The following is a 24,858-nucleotide window of genomic DNA, read 5'->3' on the forward strand; positions in this document are numbered from 1 at the left end:
AATATTAAAGTCCATTAGAGACTATTAGACTGTTACAGTGGAGTCCATTATAGTGCAGAACCATTTTTGATTAGTGTTAAGGTTAGAAACCATCACCGAGCTCAGTCTCACCTGTACTGTATGACCTGCGAGCCACTGGGGTCAAATCTCCTCCAGGTTTCATAAAACATCTGGAGGTGATCATCACTCAGCATCTCAGCGTCCTCAGGGCTCGCTGTGTTGAAGAGCTCCAGGATGACAACGATGAACAGGTGGATCACCAGCAGGCAGAAGAGGAGGATGTAGGAGCTGAAGAAAACAATCCCCACCGTCGGGTTGGCGCAGTTACCAGGCTCAGGTAATCGCAGGTCGCAGTCTGGAGGCGTGTTCATGATGGGACTCAACAGGCCGTCCCACCCCGAGGACGTGGTGATCATAGTCATGCTGATGATGCTGTTTCCAAATGTCTTGAAGTTAAACATGTCATCGATCATCATCTCATGCTTCACGTAGGCAAAGTTAAACATCCCAATGATGGAGAATGTGTACACAATTAGGAAGAAGAGCAGGCCGATGTTGAAAAGGGCAGGAAGTGACATCACAAAGCCCATAATCAGCATCCAGATCCTTCTGGCAAACCGAATGTGAGGGAATGCTCCACATAAGGTGAACAAACGACCCAATCGCATAACAGAAAAGAGAGAGGGACTGCCGAAATATTTTTCCAAGATGTCAGCTAAGAAGAGACCTGCAACAACAACAACAACAACAACTATTTGTATAGCACATTTAAGACCGAAGGTACACCAAAGTGCTTCATAAAAATGTTTAAACATAACAGATATGAGACCATAACAGAGTACAAATAAGCTAAGAATTGAGAAAAGCTGGTTAAACAAAAATACAGATAAAATAAGAAATAAAACATCAGAGCGTATTTTAGAAAATAAAATCACTGAGTATTCATAAATATAAAGTGGGGGTATACATACAGTGGTACATCAATAGAAGATAAATAACAGCTGGATGAAATATAGGGAATGTGCACTTGACTAACCGAAAACGCTCGGCCACACAGCTAAGTTTTTAACTGTGATTTAAATGAATGGATGCAATCAGAGGCGTGAACGGCAGCAGGAAGATTGTTCCAGAAGCTAGGGCCTGCCAGGACAAAAGCACGGTCACCTCTGGTCTTTAGCTGGGATCTAGGCTGCACCAAGAGTAACTGTCCTGATGATCTTAGGGCTCTCCTGGGGATATACGGATTAAGGAGTTCAATGAGGTAGCACGGCGCAGTATTGTTTATGGTTTGAAAGGTGAGCAAGAGAATTTTGAACTCAATGTGGTATTTGACAGGGAGCCAATGCAGGTCAGCGAGGACTGGGGTAATAGAGGCAAACCTTCTGGTTCCAGTCAAAAGGTGTGCCGCAGCATTCTGGACAAGCTGCAATCTATGAAGAAGGGCAGAGACCAAAGTAAAGGGAATCACAGTAGTCTAATCTAGAGGTCAGAAATGCATGGATAGGTTCTCAAGGTCCTATGTAGTGCTTGGCCTTGGATATTTGACGCAGTTGGTAAAAACTAGATTTAACTACCAAGGATCAATGTTCCCTCTAATGTTTCACGTGTCTGAGCGAACACACAAACTCCCTGAGCGTCCCTTGGACCACTGTGAGCACCAGCAGACGTGTGCACTGTGGTCACGCCAGCATCTAATCCATCCAATTTACATGGTTTATTAAAGTAATCAAATTACAGCATTTACATTTATCTTAGACGACTTTTAATTAACTGCTTTAGGCCACTTACAATGTTTTAGAAAAATTGGTTTTGTAGCATGTTAACACTATTGGAAGTAAAAATAACTTGAACTCCAGTTTTGAAAACACAACTTTCTTTTTTTTTTTTTTATAAAGCTCTGACTTGTATTATGAGTATGACTCTGTGGGAGAGAGTCCTGTAACTCTGTCTGCAAAATACAGTAAATAATGACCAATGTTGGGCAATTAATTATTTAGTTACTTCTTCAAAAGAGTAACTGAGTTATGCAAACAACAAAGTTTTTTACAGCTGTTTACCTAAAAATGCAGCCAAAGCGTTTTTTTAACAAACATTTCAAACTATTTACAGAACAATCAGCTGTTCTGCATCAAATCTGATGCCACACAAATTATTTGTGCCGCTCCAAAAAATAATTTCTATTATGAGATGAAGGAGAACAACAGCCTGATACCTGCAGGCCTGACAGCAGCAGATGTGTCACTGCTGTAACACCTGTAACACTCAGCAGGCGCCTCATTGTTCTGACACACAACAACACTACTGACTACACTACACACTAACTACACACTAACTACACTCTAACTACACACTCCAAACACGCTAAACGTCACAAATCTCAAATCTCTCTCTCTTCCCCCCCCTCCCTCTCCCCGCCTCTCTCTCCCCCTCTCCCTCCCCCCCTCTCTCTCTCTCCCCCCCTCTCCCCTCTCCCTCTCCCTCTCCCCCTCTCCCCCCCTCTCCCCCCCTCTCTCTCGCCGTCACTCCTAAAACTTCCTCCTTCCTAAACAACTAAAGGCCATGTTGCCATATCATTTTTTGGTCGACATGGTATATTTTTCGACCAATAGGAAAGGGTGGGGTTTTTTTGGTGTTGTCTTTGCTCGCAGGCTTTTGAGCGTTTTCCTTATAAAACGCCGTTTTTACCATTTCTTCCTGCAGTAAATATAAACAACGACAGTATTCAGGAAGAAAACCAAACATTGCAGATATTTTATCATAACTCTGGTTTTACGTGGCCGATCAACACAATTTAAAAACTGGTATAAAGTCCACACTTTGCCCGTCAGTTGTTCCGTCTGTCCTGCTCACATCTCCAATGGTTGTACACGTTGTCATTAACATGGCTTCACTCCACAGCAGCCGCTTTGCTAAAACACCGGTGTCGGCGCATAAGGACGCGGTCAGAGCCTGTCAGCGACGTTGATTAGCTGCGTATATACGAATGTGAATCGCATCATTGGCTGGACTTTGGGATAAGGTGGCATCGTTCTGATCACATACGGGAGCAGTCAGTCACTGACTAACACTGCAAAACAGAATTGTTAAAGTTTTAAATTTAATTTCAATTCAGGTTCGATTTTTTCTTTTTTTGTGTGCAGAGACTGTGCCAGCAGTGCGCAATTGCCCATGCGTGCAGCTTAGAGGGAACATTGCCGAGGATACTTGTTTGTCAAACTTAGCTGTTTAAGAGGACACCTAAGTTGTTAACAGTGCCAGAAAGAAAGGTGCCAAGGGGTCCAAGAGTATCAGCAAATTGGCCCTGTGAAATATGGTTGTCGAACGGCACGATTTCTGTTTTCTTCTTGTTCAATATAAGAGAGTTATCAGAGAGCCAATCTTTGACCTCTCTCAAACACTCTAGCAGACAGTGTACTGATGACCAAACATCACCAGAGAGCCGAAAGTAAATTTGAATATCATCAGCATAAAAGTGACAGGAGATATTATACTTCTCTAAGACAGAGCCTAGGGGCAGCATACACAATGAAAACAACATAGGGCCCAACACAGATCCCTGGGGCAAACCACAGTAGAGGGGAGCAACAGAGGAAGAGCAAGTAAGTATGTAAGACCTGTCCGACAGATACGATCTAAACCAGTTCAGGGCATTACCCATTATGCCTACTGTGTGCTCAAGCCTCAATAGGAGGATATTATGGTCAACCATATCAAAGGCAGAGGTCAAGTCCAATAAAACTAAGAACGTAGAGCACTCTGAGTCGGCAAATAAAAGAAGGCCATTAAGGACTCTCAGCAGCGCTGTTTTGGTGCTATGGCGTGGTTTAAAGCTAGACTGGAATTTATCGCTGATATTATTTGCATCCAAGGAGGCCTGCGTCTGTGAGAGGACCATCTTCTCCAATGCTTTAGACAACAATGGAAATAACACAGACACACCACACTCTTTCTTCTGCTTTTGATGCCTTTCAACACCATCAGGCCGACCCTCCTGGGTGATAAGTTAGCAGCGATGCAGGTGGATGCTTCTCTGGTGTCCTGGATTGTTGATTACCTGACAGGAAGACCACAATATGTACGTCTCCCACAGTGTGTGTCTGACAAGGTGATTAGCAACACAGGGGCACCACAGGGGACTGTCCTCTCCCCCTTCCTCTTCACCCTCTACACCACAGACTTCAGCCACTGCACAGAGACCTGCCATCTTCAGAAGTTTTCTGATGACTCTGCGGTGGTTGGATGCATCAGCAGGGATGATGAGACAGAGTACCGGGCTGTGGTCGACTCCTTTATCACGTGGTGTGAGCAGAATCATCTGCAGCTCAACGTGGCAAAGACCAAGGAACTGATCGTGGACTTCAGGAAGACCAGGAAACACTTGACCCCTGTTTCAATCCAGGGGGTCAGTGTTGACATTGTGGAGGACTATAAATACCTTGGAGTACACATTGACAATAAACTGGACTGGGCTAAAAACACCACAGCACTTTACAGGAAGGGCCAGAGTCGTCTCTATTTTTTGAGGCGACTGAGGTCCTTCAACATATGCCGGAAAATGCTGAGGATTTTCTATGAGTCTGTTGTGGCCAGTGCGATCCTCTATGCTGTTGCATGCTGGGGGAGCAGGCTGAGGGTCGCAGATGCCAACAGACTTAATAAACTGATCCGTAAGGCCAGCAATGTTGTGGGGATGGAGCTGGACTCCCTCAAGGTGGTGTCGGAGAGGCGGATGCTGTCCAAGATAAAGACAATGTTGGATAACACCTCCCACCCACTCCATGACATGCTGGTCAGTCACAGGAGCACGTTCAGTGAGAGACTGAGATTACCCATGATGCACCACTGAACAACACAGGAAATCTTTCCTGCCTGTGGCTCCCGGTACAACGCATCCACTTAACACACTGTTTGCTGCTATAACTACACATGTTTCTTTTTCAGCTATTTATTTATGAGTGACTTATGTATGTATGTATGTATATATTGTACTATTCTTAGTTAGTGTATTGTCTGTCTTGTCTTAATGTTGGTTTAAAATGGAGCACTGTAACAAAAAATAATTTCCCCCAGGGATCAATAAAGTATTCTGATTCTGATTCTGATAAGTGGAGGTTTTCCACACAGTCCAGGTTTGGATTTGGGTTTTTTTCCCCTTAATAATGACAAATATTTTCATTGTTTGATCTGAAACATGTAAGTGTGACAAACATCAGGAAATCAGGAAGAGGGCAAAGACATTTTAAACTGCAGAAACGATGACACAGACTGACTTTAGAGTAAAAACAGGGAACGTTGTACTTCCTGTTACAGCCCAGAGGTGGGACCAAGTCATTGTGTTGCAAGTCTCAAGTAAGTCTCAAGTCTTTATCCTCAAGTCACAAGTCAAGTCTCAAGTAATGTCAGGCAAGTCAGAGTCGAGTCTCAAGTCACTGGTGTAAAAGCCCGAGTAAAGTCACAAGTCTGAAACTTTGAATTTCGAGTCCTTTCGAGTCTTTAAAAAAAACAAAAAAACAAAAAAAAATGTTGCAGTTATGCTAAATGTAAATATTAGACCATGTAATTTTTAAATCTGTGTTTTTCTCAACACATGACAAAAATATCATACACATTAAAAAAAACTGTATCACCAACGGAGCCTGGACAACATTTGCTAGTTAGATGAAGTCATGAAGCCCCGCCTACCGTTCTTTATACAACTTCAACTGTGATTCTCTACTTGCATGTTTTGCATATTGCATTTCGGTTTTTTGTTGACTACTTCATAGTTTATGTACCTGAAAAAATTAACTCCTTGCAGCATTTTTGAGCGTTTTTTTCCTTTTCTTTTCTTTAAAAATCTGGTTAATTTGATTGGCTGTGCTACAGCTCACGCACACATACATACATACGGAGTGTGGTTTGAATAAATAAATTGAATTAATGGTGCACACTTTGCATGTTAAATTTTATATTTGGGGTGAAACATCAAGTCTTTTCAAGTAAACCGGTTCAAGTCCAATTCAAGTCCCAGGTCATTGGTGTAAAAGTCCAAGTCAAGTCACAGTCTTAGAACATTTTTTCAAGTCAAGTCTAAAGTCATAAAATTAATGACTCGAGTCCAAGTCATGTGACTCGAGTCCACACCTCTGTTACAGCCCGCAGACATTTGCAGTAACTAACCAAACTGAGATCAGATAAGAAAATAAGATTGTTTCTGTGTGTAGGACTCACCTATAATGGACAAAGTGAGAACCACAAAGTCCACAATGTGCAAGACATTTCTGAAGTAATGCTGTCTGAGTACAATGATCTTCAGGATAAACTCAACAAGGAAGATGGCCACAAGGATGAGATGGATCCAGTTCAGGACAAGTGACTTCTCCTCACTCTGATCATCAGTCTCCACCATTAGAACCACCATGTTGAAGAAGATAACCACCACCATGAAGATCTCAAAGTACAGAGCGGTGACCAGGTCAAACAGCCAAGCCAGGCAGCAATTCTGGAGACAAAGACGTAAGCTTTAAACACTCCGGCAGTCAGTTGGTTTGCTGACACTGCAAATAGTTTTCAGTAAAAACCCTCTTACAGGAGAAACTTTGTGATCCAATGTTATCTTAATCACTGCTGAAACAGAATTTGTTTCTTCACCTCCACAGTAGGAGGCAACAGGCTAATATATGAAGGCTGGTGTAAGAGTCTGATTGACAGCTGATGACTCTCTCTACTGCACAAAATGAGACTCGTCCTTACAGTCATTGATCTGACAGCTCTAACATTCATTACCTTTATTACTGCAACGCCTCCATACGTGCCTTCACGTGCTACATATGAACATATATCCATAAGTATCTGGACTCTGATGCGTATTTTAGTGTCTGCACACCGTGAGTTTTAAAGGTTTGTAAAAATATTCCATCAACTGTTGTTTCATGCAGTCCCCCGTTTTCAGAGGCTCAAAGGTGACAAACAGTAAAGCCCATTCCCTCATTATTCAATGAAAGTTTGAGCAGTTACAAAACCTGAAACTGATTCAAGGTGTTGTATTTAGGATCAGAGCATCTAATTGAGTCAAGGGGATTCTTGAGGAGGTTGGTGAAACTCTTTGAAAGTCTACGATCAATACAGAGAGTTTACAACAAGATGCAAACTACTGGTTACACTCAAGAAGTGCTAGAATAGATTTTACCAGAAAACATCTAAAGGAGCGTGTACAGGTCTGAGAAACATCTTTGGGCCGATGGAAGCGAGATGAACTTTCAAATCAAATCACTTTTATTGTCACATCACATGTGCAGGTACTCTGGTACAGTACATGCGAGTGAAATTCTTGTGTGCGAGCTTCACAAGCAACAGAGTTGTGTTAAAATACAATAACATAAGAACAAGCAAAATATAAGAATGGGTAAATCTGAGAATTATATGAATAAATATATGTACAGTATAAGAGTGTATGTGCATTACTGAATGTGTATACTAAATATAAATATCTACGTGTGTGTCTATACATATTTTAAAAATTAAATAGAATAAACAATAAATAAAATATATAAAATATACAGAGGTTGGTAGTTGGACATGTGCAAAACAGTGGCATTTATATACAGTGTGGAGTGCATAATGTTGAAGTTCTCTTAAGTGAAGCTGAGGTGACTATGAAGTGTTCAGCAGTCTGATGGCCTGATGGAAAAAGCTGTCTCTCAGTCTGCTGGTACGGGACCGGATGCTGCAGAACCTCCTTCCTGATGGAAGTAGTCTGAACAGTTTATGGCTGGGGTGACTGGAGTCCTTGATGATCCTCCCCGCTTTCCTCGGGTACCGCTTCCTGTAGATGTCCTGGAGGGAGGGAAGCTCACCTCCAATTATCCGTTCAGAGCACCGCACTACTCGCTGGAGAGCTTTGCAGTTGTAGGCGGTGCTGTTGCCATACCAGGTGGTGATGCATCCAGTGAGGATGCTCTCAATGGCACAGTGATAGAAGGTCCTGAGGATGTGGGGGCTCATGCCAAATCTTTTCAGTCTCCTGAGAAAGAAGAGGCGCTGCTGCGCCTTCTTCACTGTTTTGTTTGTGTGTACTGACCACGTAAGATCCTCAGCCAGATGTACACCAAGGAACCGGAAGCTGCTCACTCTCTCCACAGCAGCGCCGTTGATGGTGATGGGGGTGTGTACTTCTCTGCACCTCCGGAAGTCCACTATCAACTCCTTTGTCTTTGCGACGTTGAGGGTGAGATGAGAACGTCTGGTGTCTTGGTGCAGCCACAACAACCTGGTGCTGAATGCCCAGAAGACAGTGGAGATTATTGTGGACTTCAGGAAGCACACAGCCCCACTCCCCCCCATCATCCTGACTGACACCCCCATCACCTCTGTGGACTCATTCCGCTTCCTGGGTACCACCATCACCCAGGACCTGAAGTGGGAGCCCACCATCACCTCCGTCATCAAGAAAGCCCAGCAGAGGATGTACTTCCTGAGGCAGCTGAAGAAATTCAACCTGCCAACACGGACGATGATGCAATTCTACACTGCAATCATCGAGTCCATCCTCACCTCCTCCATCACCGTATGGTACGCTGGAGCCACTATCAGGGACAAACAGAGACTGCAGCGTGTTGTGCGCTCTGCTGAGAAGGTGATTGGCTGCAGACTCCCATCTCTGCAGGACCTGTACACCTCCAGGACACTGCGGCGTGCAGCCCGGATCTCAGCTGACCCTTCTCACCCTGGACACAGTCTGTTTGACCTGCTCCCCTCAGGCAGGAGGCTCCGGTCCATCCGCACCAGAACCTCTCGCCACAAGAACAGTTTCTTCCCCTCTGCTGTTGGACACATGAACAATAACCACATGATTGTCCCCGCCACTAACACATGACCCTACGCTGTGTTCACTGCATCATTTCATGTTTGGCACTGATCACCACCTGCACTCATGTATATATCTTTCTACGCAGCACTCATAATTCTTATTCTCATGTATATATCTCATGTATATCTCATGCACATATCTTTCTTTCTACATAGCACTTTAATTCTTATTGTCTGCACTGAAGCACCGCAGCAATTTCCTAATGTTGTAAACCTCAACATCTGGCAATAAACCCATTCTGATTCTGATTGTCTTGACACCAGTGGGTCAAGGCGCTGACCTCCTCCCTGTAGGCCGTCTCATCACCTTTGGTGATAAGACCCACCACTGTAGTGTCGTCCGCAAACTTCACAATGATGTTGGAGTTGTTAGTGGCCGTGCAGTTGTAGGTGTAGAGTGAGTACAGGAGAGGGCTCAGTACACACCCCTGTGGAGCACCAGTGTTCAGTGTGATGGGGGATGAGGTGATGCTGCCCAGCCTTATTCATTTTATTCACCCCAGTTTGAATAACACCTTGGGACTTGCGCCAGAAAATAAAAAAAGTCAGTAATTCTAATAGGTTTTAGGTTCAGGGGATTTACGCAAATTTGCGCAGGGTTAGTAAATCTAGTGTTAAATTAAATAAAATTAACTACAGCTAAGAGGCAAACCAGGTTGCTGTGCGAATCGGTTGATTAAATTATTGCAGTTACAGCGCAGACCTATGATTGTTGGGAGCAGTTCTGATTGTACAGTCTGACAGCTGCAGGGAGGAAGGACCTGCAGAAACGCTCCTTCATGCATTGAGGATGCAGCAGTCTGTCACTGAAGCAGCTCTGCAGCAACATCTACATGCATGGGGTGGGAGACTCTGTCCATCAGAGATGTTATTTTGGCCACAGTCCTTCTGTCTCCCACCACCTGCACTGGGTCCAGGGTGCATCCCAGAACAGAGCTGGCCTTCCTGATGAGTTTATCCAACCTCTTCCTCTCAGCTGCCGATAAACTGCTGCTCCAACATACCACACTGAAAAAAATGACAGATGCCACCACAGTAAGAGCTGCCAGTTTGTCTACCATGGTGGTGACCATGGTGGCCATTTAGAAGTCGGCCATCTTGGATACAACTTTTGTTTTTTCAATAGGAAGAGAGTTAAGTTGGCTACAATAGGTGACACGGGGGAAAGGACGCTCTTTCGAGGATTCCAATGTTCACATGTTGGACAGAGAGGACAGATGTTTAAAAGAGGAGTGAAAGAAGCCATTTAAGTCCACCTGGAGTTTACAACTCTCTGCCATCTATAATCCAGTTCTGAGATCCCTCCCCAGACGCCTTAACACCCACTCACATCCTGGGCCATCTGGCCTCAGGAAATCACATGACAGGGTGGGGCCGGGTTTCACCATGAGCTCACCCGAAACCCTGGCTGATTGTGACCCACACCCGTTTTCACACCTTGGCTCATGTGATTAGGCAGAGGATCATCAGGGGGTCCTTTGTACCTCTTTGGGGGGAAACTCCCACTGGGTTTCAATCTGGGACTCTCCACCATTTGACCTTAGAACTGAAGAAGCTTCTCGGATGAGAGCTGAAACGTCTTCAAACAACTAACGGTTCTCTTTCCAAGCTCCTTAGATTCCCATTACTTTGGCATTTTTCACAAATTCAGCAAAAGAGCTCAAAGATACAACTTGAAACTGGTTGTTTCCTGAGTTGTGCATCATGTGTGGACACAACATTAGTTCATCCCTTGAGTTAGGAGCCTCTTTTATGCCTGAATGGGTCAGAGTTGGGTAATCTTCTGAAAGTGGTCGGGTACAAGGACTGGGCTAAAAATGAAAATCAGCCAGCAGTTGACAAAGACTGAAGAACTATATCTGAACTGACCTGAGGTTGTGGAACAGTTTTGTTGCGTTTTTCAGAGAATCGTTTCTTTATGGTGCTCAAATATTTCTGCTGCTGGTCCGTCACAAAAACATGTTTCCCTCCGAAGTAGAGATGAGAGACAAGAGCAAAGTTAACTGACAGAAACAGGAAGAACGAATTCAGCCAACACTGTGGAGCTTCTACAGACTGATGCCCAACTGTGTGTGTGTGCGTGACCTATCTTGTGTCTCTGCTGGTGGATCGTATCAATGATGACTCTAATGAAGAGGTTCAGCGTAAAGAAGCAGCCGATGATAATGAAACAGATGAAGTACAGGTACATGTACACATTGATCTCGTAGTGCGGCTGGTCTTCCACCTACACACACACACACACACACAGTGGTTTTAACACACACACACAGTAGTAATATACCAGCAATAACAGCAACAGTAATAGTACTGATCCAGCGTGTATACTGACTTGTCTGGAGTCCACAGCTGCATACATGATGTCCATCCAGCCTGAAGACGTCCCCTGACCCACAATCAACACAGAGTTTCATTAGAAAAACAATGAATTCAAGCTCTATTACTAAATGATACTGACTTTAGTTAGCTTGGTTATGTTTTTTCCACACAGTTGATGGTTTTATGCATTCTAACTAACAAGTTAGAGTGTTCACACTGACCATGATCAGCAGCGACAGGAAACCCATCCCCACATTGTCAAAATTAAACGTCCACGTCTTCCAGTTGACCTCAGAGAAATTCTGATCCATCAGTGAAAAGCATTCAGTCATGTTGTTCACCACGTAAAAGGAGAAAAGCTCCTCTGAAGTCTCATTGTAACAGTAAGAAAACTTTCCTGCAAACAGATTCACTCCTATCACGCTGAAGACAAGCCAGATGACCAGAATCACCAGCAGCATGCTGAACATGGAGGGCAGCGTCACGGCAAGCACCTTCAGCACCACCTGCACACAGACAGAGAGACAAAAAGGTCTCTGCTGTGAATCAGCTCACATCCAGTTAATAAGCTGCCTCCACGTTGGCTCTCCATCCAACAGGACTTTAGTTCTGTCAGGAAAGTTCACTATTAGCTACTGAAAGACCTGAAAACCTGTAAACAAAAACTAAGCAAATGATATACAACGTAAACAATCATTCAACTTGGGGTGTAAATTGTGTGACATGCAACTGGCTTTATACTAGGGTTACAAGGCATTGATAAGTCCTGGTAAGACCAGTCGCCTCTCACACCTCCGTCATTAGGACAGCTACACCCTGGGGAACCCAGTCTTGTGCCTGGCTGACCAAATGGAGCACAGCCGCCAGTCTGTGGAGTAACCTCCTCAAGTATGGGAAAACTTTCCTCTGAACATCAAAGGACAGTGTGTTCTTTTTGTGTGGTCATACAGATTTGGGAGGCTGAATAACGGGTTGGCGATTAAAACTCACAAATGCAGACCTGCACGCATTACTGAGACAAAAGTGATAAAGTCCTTCTGCTTACACCAGCGATTAAAATACCTGGGCCACGTCTGTAGGATGGACAACCGAGAAATAAGAAAACAAAGATTGTTTGATGAACGCTCCCTGAGTTGGGTGAAATCGAAGAAACTGTTAGGGACAGATACCCTGCAAATAAGGAGAATGATGATGGATAGGACAAACCTTCAGTGTCTATGGGAAATAACAGACACACCCTAAGGACTCAAATCTCCTAAAAAGGGAACACAATGATGAGTAGAGCAAAAGAGAAAGTCACACGAACTCTACAAATCATTTAACAAGTAAAGAATTTTATAAATATTTGATCTTCTTTCTCTAGCAGAAGAGTACACCTACATCCTGCTCGGCAATGTCTGTATCTGTATGAGTGCCTGCCTCACCCTCATGCCCTTGAAGCGAGACGGGACCCTCAGAGTCCTCAGAGCTCTCAGAGGCCGGCTGGTGTATCCAAGCATGTTGCCCATCAGGGAGAACAGAGACACCTAGAAGACAGCACAGCGGTGACAATGTGATCCACCTGTCTCTAATAATCGGCTACAAGCCACAGGCCTTCGAGATGGCAGTTGTTAAACATTACTTAAAACCAACCCCTTGTCCCAGCTGTCTTAGCTACTTATAGGCCAATCCCCAGCCTTCATGTTATCGATTCTTGAAACAGTAGTTGTCAACAGCTAACAGATCATCTGCAGAGGAATGGCTTATTGGAAGAGTTTCAGTCAGGTTTCAACTGTAGGAAATCAGGTCTTTACTCTGTCTTTTGTATAATGAATCTGTAGTGATCTTTGAATGGTTTCTGATGCAGGGGACTGTTCTGCTATCATTCTGTCCAGTGTTAGTGCAGCCTTTCATACCATTTACCATAACATTCTGCCTGACAAGCTTGAGGTTCAGGCTGGTGTATGTGGCTCTGCCTTAGACTGGTTTTCTTCTTACTTATCTGATAGGACTGTCTCTGTTAGAACAAACCATTGCCTCTGTTGAAGTCATTCTGATCAAAGTTGTCCTTGTTGTGTTTAAAACTGTAAACCTTTTCTTGAACTGCGTGCAGATATTTTTCCTCCCCTAGATCTAGCATGGTGGGGGATGCTATTAGCTATAGTGTTTAACTGCGGGCGCGCTTGCATGTAAGATTCTGGTTTCCTTATTTAGTAATGAATGTTTACTTCCTGCCATTTATGGGCTCACCTGTGCTTGTATATGGTGGACTGTTCAAGGAGTTGAGCCATGTACGGGGTGTAATATTGGATTCTTCTCTGGCTTCGACTTGCATATAAAATATTCATCATATTGCTGTTCATTTCATTTAAGTAACATTTCTAAGTTATTTTTAGACTATTGTAATAACCTGTTTTCCAGCTTGGACAAATCATTGCTTTCTTTCTTCATTCACAGACTCTGGATTTTTTGGTTGTTCCCTGTAAATGACTAAAGACGAGGGGGCACAGAGGCTTTCAGTCTGTGGCACCAAGGCTGTAGAACAGTCTACCACCACAACTACACTTAGTGGACTCTGTGGACTAAAATCTTTGTTTAAACAGGCTTCAGAAGTTTTATTGGAATGATTATAGGTTTATTTATTTATTTTAAAACTACCTGTTTATTTTATTTTATTTTATCAAATATTTTTATTGAATATTTTAGCACTTAATGTTCAGATTTATTTGACCCTTTTGTGTACAGCGACTCTGTGAAAAGTGCTTAATAAATAAATAAACTTAATAAATAAACTTTGCTTACTTCTCATAGAGTTCACAGCACAGAAACAGCTTTAGTGAAGGTTTCAAATGATCTTCTTATGGCCTCTGACAGTGGACTCATCTCTGTGCTTGTCCTGCTAGACCTCAGTGCAGCGTTCGATACTGTCGACCATAATATCCTATTAGAGCGATTAGAACATGCTGTAGGTATTACAGGTACTGCACTGCAGTGGTTTGTATCATATCTATCTAATAGACTCCAGTTTGTGCATGTAAATGGAGAGTCCTCTTCACACACTGAGGTTAATTATGGAGTTCCACAGGGTTCAGTGCTAGGACCAATTCTGTTTACATTATACATGCTTCCCTTAGGCAGCATCATTAGAAGACATAGCATACATTTACACTGCTATGCAGATGACACCCAGCTCTATCTGTCCATGAAGCCAGATAACACACACCAATGAGTTAAACTGCAGGAATGTCTTAAAGACATAAAGACCTGGATGGCCGCTAACTTTCTGCTTCTTAATTCAGATCAAACTGAGGTTATTGTACTCGGCCCTGAAAAGCTTAGAAATATGGTATCTAAGCAGATTCTTACTCTGGATGGCATTACCTTGGCCTCCAGTAACACTGTGAGGAACCTTGGAGTCATGTTTGACCAGGACATGTCCTTCAACGCACATATTAAACAAATATGTAAGACTGCGTTCTTCCATTTGTGCAACATCTCTAAAGTTAGAAATATCCTGTCTCAGAGTGATGCTGAAAGACTAGTTCATGCATTTATTACTTCCAGGCTGGACGACTGTAATTCATTATTATCAGGATGTCCAAAAAACTCCCTGAAAAGCCTTCAGCTGATCCAAAATGCTGCAGCAAGAGTCCTGACAGGGACTAGAAAGAGAGAGCAGATTTCTCCTGTTTTGGCTTCCTGTTAAATCCAGAATTCAAAATCCTGCTCCTCACATACTCTTAAACCAATAAGGTCTTAAATCATCAGGCCCCGCCTCAGATGGCCCCGCCCCTCCCTGAGCCTGGTTCTGCTTGAGGTTTCTTCCTGTTAAAAGAGAGTCTTTCCTTCCCACTGTTGCCAAAGCGCTTGCTCATAGGGGGTCATATTATTGTTGGGTTTTTTCGGTTTCCTTAACATTACTGTAAGGTCTTGACCTTATAGTGTAAAGCACCTTGAGGCAACTGTTGTTGTGATTTGGTGCTATATAAATAACATTGAATTGAACTCGATTAAATTGAACTGACCTCATTGTACAGGAGAGCAGTGAAGCAGCAGGTTCATCTTACCCAGCCTGACTGTGTGCTGTTAGTTTATCTGTTCAAACTGAAACAACCCCATTTCTTTACTACAACGTCAAATACTGACATCCTGTCAAAGCCGCCCACATCTCAGACATGAACAGCCCGTCCTTTAGCTTCGGTGCCATCACCAATGCTGAGGTGGGTCTATGATCCCCAGCTCCACACATGGTTAAATGCCCCACATCATTTTTCGTTCATTCCAAGATTTAGCCAGAATACTCTTACTGATACAACCCTCCCCATTTACCCAGGCTTGGGACCAGCACTAGGACAACACTGGCTTGTGGTCCCTCCGTGACTGGCTTTGTAAAATACTGCCAATAATCGGTGCTGCCGATTGTGCTCTTACATCTAGGATGAGGAAGTCGAGCCAGCACCAGAAGCTTGTGAAGTATTTCTTGAATCCAAAAGCGATCCACTTCAGTAGCATCTCCACCAGAAACACGAAGGTGAACACCAGGTCTGCCATCTTCAAAACTCTCTGCAAGACTGGACGATGCCCCAGGTAGATGTCCTCAAAAACCTGTTCACAAACACACGCCTGTTTACTCACAACAAGCAGCATATGAGACGATCTAAGGACAACCACTGTCATTCTAGCAGTGTGACCTTCTGGTTTAACAGACGACCTGCTGTCCTGTTTGTTCTTCATGAGCTCTTCTTTTCTGTCTGTGTTTTTTCCCACCACCCTCCGACACATCCAGGAGATGGCTGCTCCTCCCTGATTCTGGTTCAGATGGAGGTCTCTTTCTGTTAAAAAAAGGGATTCTTCCTTCCCACTGTCACCAAGGGCTGCTCTTGTCATCTGATTGTTGTGATCCTCTCTCTAATATTGTAGACTGTGATCATCTGCAACTCTGGCGCTTTAGTGAGGGGATGTTTTGTGTCTTTCAGAGCAGCACCTCTGCAATAATAAGACATAACTTTTCTACCCATGAACAGGAAACCACCCCAACAGCTCCAAAACCCAAAAAGGTTGATTCAGTTCATCTGAACGTTTTCAGTGGGAGAAACGTTTCATCATCATCAGGTGACTTCTTCAGTCTCAGCGGACTGCAGGTTTCCAACCTTATAAACAGTAGATTGCACAAGCAGATGACACAACACAGAAGAGCCACCTCGTCAGGCCAGGACTCTGCAGTCTATTCACACCTACAGGCCAGTGGACACTCTTTCAATGATGAGGATGTAACATCCTGGACAGGGAGGAACGCTGGTTTGAAGGCGGAGTCAAGGAGGCCATTTACGTGAAAAGGGAAGGACCATCTCTGAATGGAGGAGGGGCCTAAGGGTACATCTGTCACCATCTTACAATGCTGTGATTGCAGCCATTCCCCAACTCTCTGTGAATGGGACTCATGGTTATTGATCAATCGTCTTTGATCAAATGGTCAAAAGAATTTGCATATTAACGATGAAGGAACTGACCTCCCAGCCCATTGTTCCTTCAGTGGTGCTAGTTTCAGTCAGTGTCCAAATGTCCTGTTTATATGGTTGGAGACCTGCAGTCAGCTGAGACTGAAGACATCCCCTGATGATGAAAGTTTCTCCTGAAAACGTTACGACCAGGTGTACAGATTCAACCTTTGGGATTTACTTACCTGGATGATTGAGCATGCATCAAGACACTGATCCAAAAGTGATTTCAAAGACCAAATCAACTGTCTGTGGGTTCATGCAGGTCGCTATCAGTGCCATATGTTTAGCTTAGTGGTTTCAGTGTGGAGTTAAGCCAGGAAGATAAAACATGTCCAAGTGAGTCCAGGGTTTGAATGTGACATGAATTCATGATGTATATTGTCAAATATGTATTGACAATGTCTGTTTACCAGAGCTGCACAGCTCAGCAGGATGATGAAGACGATGAAGCCCTCAAAGAATTTGTGTTGCACAATGCAGAGGCAGGCTCTCCTGAAGTTAGACCAGACCCTGCCGGTACCCTGGGATGTGTCTATTTCCAGGAACGGACAGCAGATGTAACAGCCTGAAACACATCAGAGGCGTTGCTGACTGATTGGCTTCTGTTCTCTTGATGTAACGGAAACAGCTGCAGTGAAGGAACTTTGATATCATCTCTGTATGTCACAGTTTGTTGAACTTTTAAATTGGGTCTACATCATCCATCAAACTGAGGCACTGAAAACTAAATCATGCACAGAAGAACCAAAAGCTGCAGTTCCTCTAGCAGAGGCTCCAGCAGTGAGCCGGTCGCCATAGATTTAACATGTCCCTATGTTAAAACTTTACAGCACAAATAAACATGTTTACAGCCTGAGACCAAATCCATATCCATAATTTCCCCCTTTCATGACAACTGTAAGAGAGTGAGAGAAGGTTTGTATTGAGCCTTAAAGTTGGCATTATTAGGGGCGGGGCCTCTTTGACTAACAGGTGGATGGTGACACAGGCGGGTGTAGCTGCTAGCTGTCTGCCAATTGCAGTCCCTGAACTGGACCTCTGGACCGTGTTTGTGCTGTTGGAGTCTTTTGGATCATTTTTATTACAATCATCTGACCAATAATATGGCTGCTGTGAGGTTGACTGGACCAACAGACATTCAAGAAGTCTGAGGTCCAGTTTCAGGGACTGAAACTTGAGGATTTTATTTGGATGTTACTGAACACTAATTAGCAGGTATCCGAGTCTGTGTGATCCAAATATGGTGAAACATGAACACGTTTACCAAAGCTCAGCATTTACGTAATTACTCTCACTGCCAGAAGAGGGAGACAAAGGTTTGTCACTGCAGGTTTAAACTATTTTACATATAATAATTTGATATAACAGTGTGTGTGTGTGTGTGTGTGCTCATACTGTTGCAGCAGCAGTCCTCAGGTTCTGGATGAGTTTCATCTTTACGTTTCTGCATGACGTCACACTGCAGACACAGAAGTTCACAAACATAAATAAACTTTAATGTCCTAGTTACTTTAAAATACTGTCACCGGACTAAGTGTTCACACTCTGAAAGCTCACGCGGTTTATGTCTCGGGTCTTTACTGTGTCTGTGAATTCAGGATGGCTGATTTCAGTCCTGTAAAAGTCTGATGATCACCTTCTTTAAGCTGTTGCAGTGATTTTAACATCAGCAGCTGCTGATGAATTTCAAACTAAAACCTGAACTTTACACGGTCCAGTCGTCTGCCTTAAACCTGTGTGCTGTGGATGTGTGTGTGAAAGCATCTCATCGCTGTGTTTCACTCAATTCATCATAAAGACAACTGCAGTTATGCTGAAGCTCTGATGATGCTGCGGTCACATCGAGGGTGGAGAGATGTTCTTCATGCACAGTGATCACAGTGAGGAAAATAGTACTGTGTAATAATAAATAATAATAATGGATTGGATTTATATAGCGCTTTTCAAGGCACCCAAAGCGCTTTACAATACCACTATTCATTCACTCTCACATTCACACACTGGTGGAGGCAGCTACAGGTGTAGCCACAGCTGTCCTGGGGCAGACTGACAGAAGCGAGGCTGCCATATCACGCCATCGGCCCCTCTGGCCAACACCAGTAGGTAAGTAGGGTAAAGTGTCTTGCCCAAGGACACAACGACCAGGACAGAGAGCCCAGGGATCGAACCGGCGACCTTCCGGTTACAGATGCGATTCCCAACCCCCTGAGCCACGGTCGCCCCGTGGCGACACAAACATGTTTATCTGCTGTTCATACTCGAGGCCGAAGCTGCGTCACACATCAGTATTTACTTTTAACATGAAATTCTGCTCTAGGATCAAAAATAGTAGAATCTGCTTTACATGCTGCGTCTCCTTTTCTTCTGCATTTTCAGGCGTCCTAAACTCGATCTCAGCCACAGCGACGGGGGCCTCCCAGGCGGCCATGTTTGTGTGGTTATCATCGAGGGTCAGCTGATCTGAGCTCACAGAGCTTAAGGCCAGATATTCCTCCTTGTTGTCTTTTTCAGTGTCACCTGCAAATGAGGAAAACATGAAAATATTTTCAAATTAAAAGCTCTAAATCTAAAACTTAAAAAAGACACAGAAATCCAAATACGATCCACAGAAAAAAAATAAACCACTAACAACAGAGTATGTGTGAGGATGACCTGAAACATGAAGGCAACACTGCCTCAAACCTGCAGTCTCTCTAATGTCCAGCAGGTGGCGACTCCTCTGGTTGTAACCTGAACATTTGCAAGTATATGAGAAAATGAGCTTCGTGTTCACCTCATCACTCAGCTCACTGATGAATTTATGGTCTCAGTCACTAGTTTGAAGTCTTGTTGAGGAGAAGGAAGGACGGGAAGATTTAAGTCGAGACTACAATCCACTTTACATTTTACTACCAATGAGTAGTGAGCAGAGTCCCTCACTGTCGAAGTCAGATCCAGTTTGTAAACATCCAGTTTCAGGCTTCAAGACAGGACTTCACTAAGTCTTAGTCTTAAGTGTATATTTATTTTTCTACTCCTTTTATATCCATTTATTAGGGTTTTTTGCACTGATGTAACTCGTCGTCTTGTCTTTATATGCTGCACTGGCTGTAGCAGTCAGTGCGCCCCAGGGCAGCTGTGGCTACAATGTAGCTTGCCATCACCAGTGTGTGAATGGGCGGATGACTGAATGCAGTGTAAAGTGCTTTTGGTCCATAGGGGACCAAGTAATGCGCTATACAAATACAGGCCATTTACCATTTGCCATTTAGCGGAGATGACAATAAAGTTTGACTTTGACTAATATGTTACCTCGTTGTGGCTGTGCCAGTGTTATATCTACATTCCATGTTAATAATGCAGACCCCCAAAACAGCAATAAAGTAATGGCACAAAACAAGCTCCTTGGATTACTGTGACCTGGATAACTGAGAACCTACAAAGACAAATATACAAACAAAAACCACCTTTGTGATCTTGGTCAGCGTAGTTCTTCCCCCACAAAGTCCAGATTCTCTTGGGGATCCAGGTTCTGGTCTGTTTCATGGTACTCTGCAGAATGTTTGTTGTTTTGTCTTCTGAATCCACCAGCTGAACATTGATGAACAATAAATTCAGGAACAGATGTAGGATCTGCAAACAGACCAGGAACTCATTCAAAAACTCTGATTGGACTAAGGTGGACTGGGTCATTCTAGGTTGTTAAGTGTAAAGAGACTCACCAGCAGTTTTCCAACAATCAGGACAATCATGAAGAAGGTCACACACATGCCATCATTCGAGACCTCCATGCAATCCCATAAAGACTCTAAACACAGTCCACACAAGACCCTGAAGACAAGCATGAAGGTGTGGAAAAAGTCTTCCATATGCCAACGAGGAAGCTGGCAGTCAAGAGAAATGCGACAGACGTTAGCTTTGTAGTCCGACTGGAACAGCTGCACGCCCGCCACAGAGAACATGAAGACCGTGATGAAGAGAACCAGAGTCAGGTTCCCCACTGAGGCCCAGACGATCTTCAAAAACATGTGGAGCATCGGCCACCAACGGGCCAGCCGAAACACTCGAAACTGGACAAACAGAAAGATACGTGAGAACAGATGATGATGATGACAGTGATGGTGATGTTATACTAACCGGAAGAAAACTGTGCAGCAAAGATAGACCCTCAACGTCAGCCAGTCCCAGCTGCACCAGAGAAATGATGACGAGGATAAAGTCGAAGATATGCCAGCGCACCTGTAACCACGACAACAAACAATCACAAATGTTTCTTTGAAAATGGCAGATCGCTGAACTGTTGAGAAGAAACTACAAATCTGACCTGGAAGTATCCATGCAGGCCCAGTGCGACAAGTTTGATGATCATCTCAGCTGCAAAGATCACACGGAAGACCTGCACAGTTCAAAGGGGTCAGAGGTCACAGGGTAGAAGCATGTTTTGCATCCAATTCATCCAACCATCGGCAGACAGGCGAACGAAAAACCTCGAACACACCGAGTCCCGTGCAGAAGTAGAAGTTCCAACAAAACAATAATTTTCCTGTGAAATGTCACCCATGTAAAGGTAGATCACTCTGACCAGGCATCACTGTTACTGCAAAGACTCACGGTGTAAATAAACCTCAGCAAAGCTCCCTCTGAATCCCAGCTGATCCTTACTTTTCTCGAGACTTGCCAGAGGTTTATACTGTACCCCCGTTACATTTTTACCTCACTGTGCTGCTTTTCCTCTCAGTTATGCAGGTCGTTTACAGGTTTGTACCGTTGGTTTGTTACCATTTGTGATGTAATTGCTCTGAGTGGACATTTTAAACCACTCTTGCTAGGTGGCTGAAGAACCCGCTAAAAGCATTCATCACTAAATTGGTCATGGAGGCACATCGAAGAAGAACATATGGTCCCTCCGACTGATCAAGTCTACACCAAACTAAGGGAGCAGAATGGAAAAGTCCTGATTTTAGCCTGCAGTGAAGAAGCTGCCATTAAATTAACCAAGTAGGAGATAACAGGGTCTGCAGACACTTCTTCAACACTCACCAGCTCAGCGATGACCAGGGTCTCCATGAACTCCTCCATCATAGGGTAATGTTCCATGGCTGTGAAGATGGTGCTAACAATGATGCAGATGATGATGACCAGGTCAAAGAAAGGGTTCGTGATAAAGGTGTGAAACTGCTGTTTGAGCCATCGCCAGCAGCCACAACAGTCCCCCTTCAGGAAGGCGTCAGTGCAGGTGCAGCACAAAGGCCGGTGGTGCTCCTCTGCCTCTGCAACACAAAGCTACTCTGTGAGGCCACAAACTGTGTCAGCATTAAGTTGTCTGCAGAGCCTCGGCTCTTCGCGTTTGTCTGTGACTGCTCTCAGTGACAGAGCGTGTTGTCCTGTCCCAATGAAGGAAGGTGGAGGTTAAAGAGGTGGAGGTAAATATCTGTTTACCTTCAACGTATTCTTGCTTAGTAGCTCGTATACCAGCTGATTTCTTCTTCTGCAGTGAGTCCCGTTGCTCTGGAGTCTCTGCCCTGCTGGAAGCCTGCTGTCCATAACAAAACACCCAAACTCAGTTATGCTAAATGACGATTTCAGCAGAGCCATCCCACAGTACTCTGAACAGTTTCCAAACAGGGTTATTTTGTCTCAGAAAGGTCACGGCTGACACAATAAGTTGAGAAGAAGCTGGTGAAAGGTTTTTGGAACAGCTGGATTTTAAATGCTGCCGACAGGTCTGCAGGATTGGTCACATGCTAGACACAGAAGGATATTTAGATGAAGAATAGGACGTGTTTGATATATGAACAGAACTAAAGCCCGATAATAGACCTACTCGTGTTATTCCAGTATATTTTGTACAGGTGTGGAATGTTTTAGCAACACTGGCAACACCTGGGCCTAGTGTGCCAGTGTTCCAAGCTGTCAGAGCTCAGCTGTTGGTGTGGCTCTCCTCCTAGAGACACACACCTTATGGTTATTTTATATTGTTTCTATTGTGTTGTTTACATATTGTTGTGATTTACATTGCTGTGATTGAGAGTCGTCATCTACCCGAACCAAATTCCTCGTATGTGTCTGCGCATATACACGGCCAATAAAGGCGATTCTGATCTCCCTTTTGTCGTGGCCATGGAGCCCATCAACCTGCTCAATGAGGCCTGTAGAGTCTGAGGTGGGGCTGTTGGACCTCAGCCACAGTAACTGGGGTTTCTCTGTGGTTTCTCTGAGCATCAGTTCTTGCCGTGAATTTGCTGCAATGCCCAGTGTGGTATCATAATGAATCATTTGTTTATATATGCATAGTTGCAGTCTTACACGCCTCTCTGCAGCTTCTCTCCTCCTGCTACCCCCCCAAAAACCCATCTCCATAGAGACTGTGTCAGCTCCCAAACAGACAAAAAACAAACTAAAAACCAGCAACAAACAACTTAAACATAAACAATTACAAAGAAAGAACAATACAGTATCCACATCTGAACCAAAGAGTAAAACAGTGAAATGTGGATTATTAAATATTAGGTCTTTCTCCTCCAAGTCTCTGTTAGTACATGACTTAATAATTGATCAACAAATTGATTTACTCTGCCTTACAGAAACCTGGTTGCAGCAGGATGATTATGTTAGTTTAAATGAATCAACACCCCCGAGTCATTCTAACTACCAGAAATCTCGAAGCACAGGCCGAGGGGGAGGTGTGGCAGCAATTTTTCACACCAGCTTATTAATTAATGAAAGACCCAGACAGACTTTTAATTCATTTGAAAGCCTGATGCTTAGCCTCGTCCACCCCAGCTGTGAAACTCAGAAACCAGTCTTACTTGTTATCATCTATCGTCCACCTGGGCCTTACACAGAGTTTCTGTCTGATTTCTCAGACTTTATATCTAATTTAGTTCTGAGCTCAGATAAAATAATTATTGTGGGTGATTTTAACATCCATGTAGATGCTAAAAATGACAGCCTCAACATGGCATTTAATCTGTTATTAGACTCAATTGGTTTCTCTCAAAATGTAAAAGAACCCACCCACCACTTTAATCACACTCTAGATCTTGTTTTAACATATGGCATAGAAACTGAACATTTAACAGTGTTTCCTGAAAACCCTCTCCTGTCTGATCATTTCCTGATAACATTTACATTTACAATAATTGATTACACAGCGGTGGAGAGTAGACTTTATCAAAGTAGATGTCTTTCTGAAAGCGCTGTAACTAAGTTTAAGAATATAATCCACCCACTGTTATCACCTTCAATGCCCTGTACCAACACAGAGCAGAGCAGCTATCTGAACGCTACTCCAACAGAGGTCGATTATCTTGTTAATAATTTTACCTCCGCACTACGTACGACTCTGGATACTGTAGCTCCAGTAAAAACTAAGGTCTCTAATCAGAAGTACCTGACTCCGTGGTAGCCTAAAGCAGATGACTCGTAATCTGGAGAGGAAATGGCGTGTCATAAATTTAGAGGATCATCATTTAGCCTGGAGAAATAGTTTGCTGCTTTATAAGAAAGCCCTCCGCAAAGCCAGAACATCTTACTATTCATCACTGATTGAAGAAAATAAGAACAACCCCAGGTTTCTCTTCAGCACTGTAGCCAGGCTGACAAACAGTCAGAGCTCTTTTGAGCCAACCATCCCTTTAACGTTAACTAGTAATGACTTCATGAACTTCTTCACAAATAAAATTTTTATCATTAGAGAAAAAATTACCAGTAATCATCCCACAGATGTAATATTATCTACAGCTACTCTTAGTACCATTGATGTTAAGTTAGACTCTTTTTCTCTAATTGATCTTTCTGAGTTAACTTCAATAATTACTTCCTCCAAACCATCAACCTGTCTTTTAGACCCCATTCCTACAAAACTGCTCAAAGAAGTCCTGCCACTAATTAATTCTTCGATCTTAAATATGATCAACCTATCTCTAATGATCGGCTATGTACCACAGGCCTTCAAGCTAGCTGTAGTTAAACCTTTACTCAAAAAGCATCTCTAGACCCAGCAGTCTTAGCTAATTATAGGCCAATCTCCAACCTTCCTTTATATCAAACATCCTTGAAAGAGTAGTTGTCAAACAGCTAACAGATCATCTGCAGAGGTTTATTTGAAGAGTTTCAGTCAGGTTTCAGAGCTCATCACAGCACAGAAACAGCTTTAGTGAAGGTTACAAATGATCTTCTTATGGCCTCTGACAGTGGACTCATCTCTGTGCTCGTCCTGCTAGACCTCAGT

At 43.6% G+C, this 24,858-nt stretch overlaps 1 protein-coding gene across 1 annotated transcript in view; it reads right to left on the reverse strand.

The window, feature by feature from the left end:
• The window catches only part of LOC146706829 (sodium channel protein type 4 subunit alpha B-like), a 40,840-nt gene that overhangs the window by 8,800 nt on the left and 7,182 nt on the right, over positions 1-24,858 (reverse strand). Inside the window, exons 8-24 of the mRNA XM_085465078.1 lie at positions 22,065-22,161; positions 21,666-21,895; positions 20,950-21,021; positions 20,763-20,864; positions 20,348-20,695; positions 20,093-20,258; positions 18,991-19,163; positions 18,042-18,105; positions 17,057-17,211; positions 15,577-15,750; positions 12,591-12,692; positions 11,388-11,672; positions 11,180-11,233; positions 10,937-11,074; positions 10,717-10,821; positions 6,211-6,481; positions 112-727 (exon numbers count right to left, since the gene is read on the reverse strand). Coding sequence (XP_085321204.1) covers positions 112-727; positions 6,211-6,481; positions 10,717-10,821; positions 10,937-11,074; positions 11,180-11,233; positions 11,388-11,672; positions 12,591-12,692; positions 15,577-15,750; positions 17,057-17,211; positions 18,042-18,105; positions 18,991-19,163; positions 20,093-20,258; positions 20,348-20,695; positions 20,763-20,864; positions 20,950-21,021; positions 21,666-21,895; positions 22,065-22,161 — 3,152 coding nt within the window. The remainder of the gene's footprint in view (positions 1-111; positions 728-6,210; positions 6,482-10,716; positions 10,822-10,936; positions 11,075-11,179; positions 11,234-11,387; positions 11,673-12,590; positions 12,693-15,576; positions 15,751-17,056; positions 17,212-18,041; positions 18,106-18,990; positions 19,164-20,092; positions 20,259-20,347; positions 20,696-20,762; positions 20,865-20,949; positions 21,022-21,665; positions 21,896-22,064; positions 22,162-24,858) is intronic.

Source organism: Copadichromis virginalis, linkage group LG7 (genome assembly GCF_057382275.1).
Source record: "Copadichromis virginalis isolate Kocher_CV1m ecotype Utaka linkage group LG7, C_Virginalis_male_GT1.1, whole genome shotgun sequence".
NCBI classification, from domain to species: Eukaryota; Metazoa; Chordata; class Actinopteri; order Cichliformes; family Cichlidae; genus Copadichromis; species Copadichromis virginalis.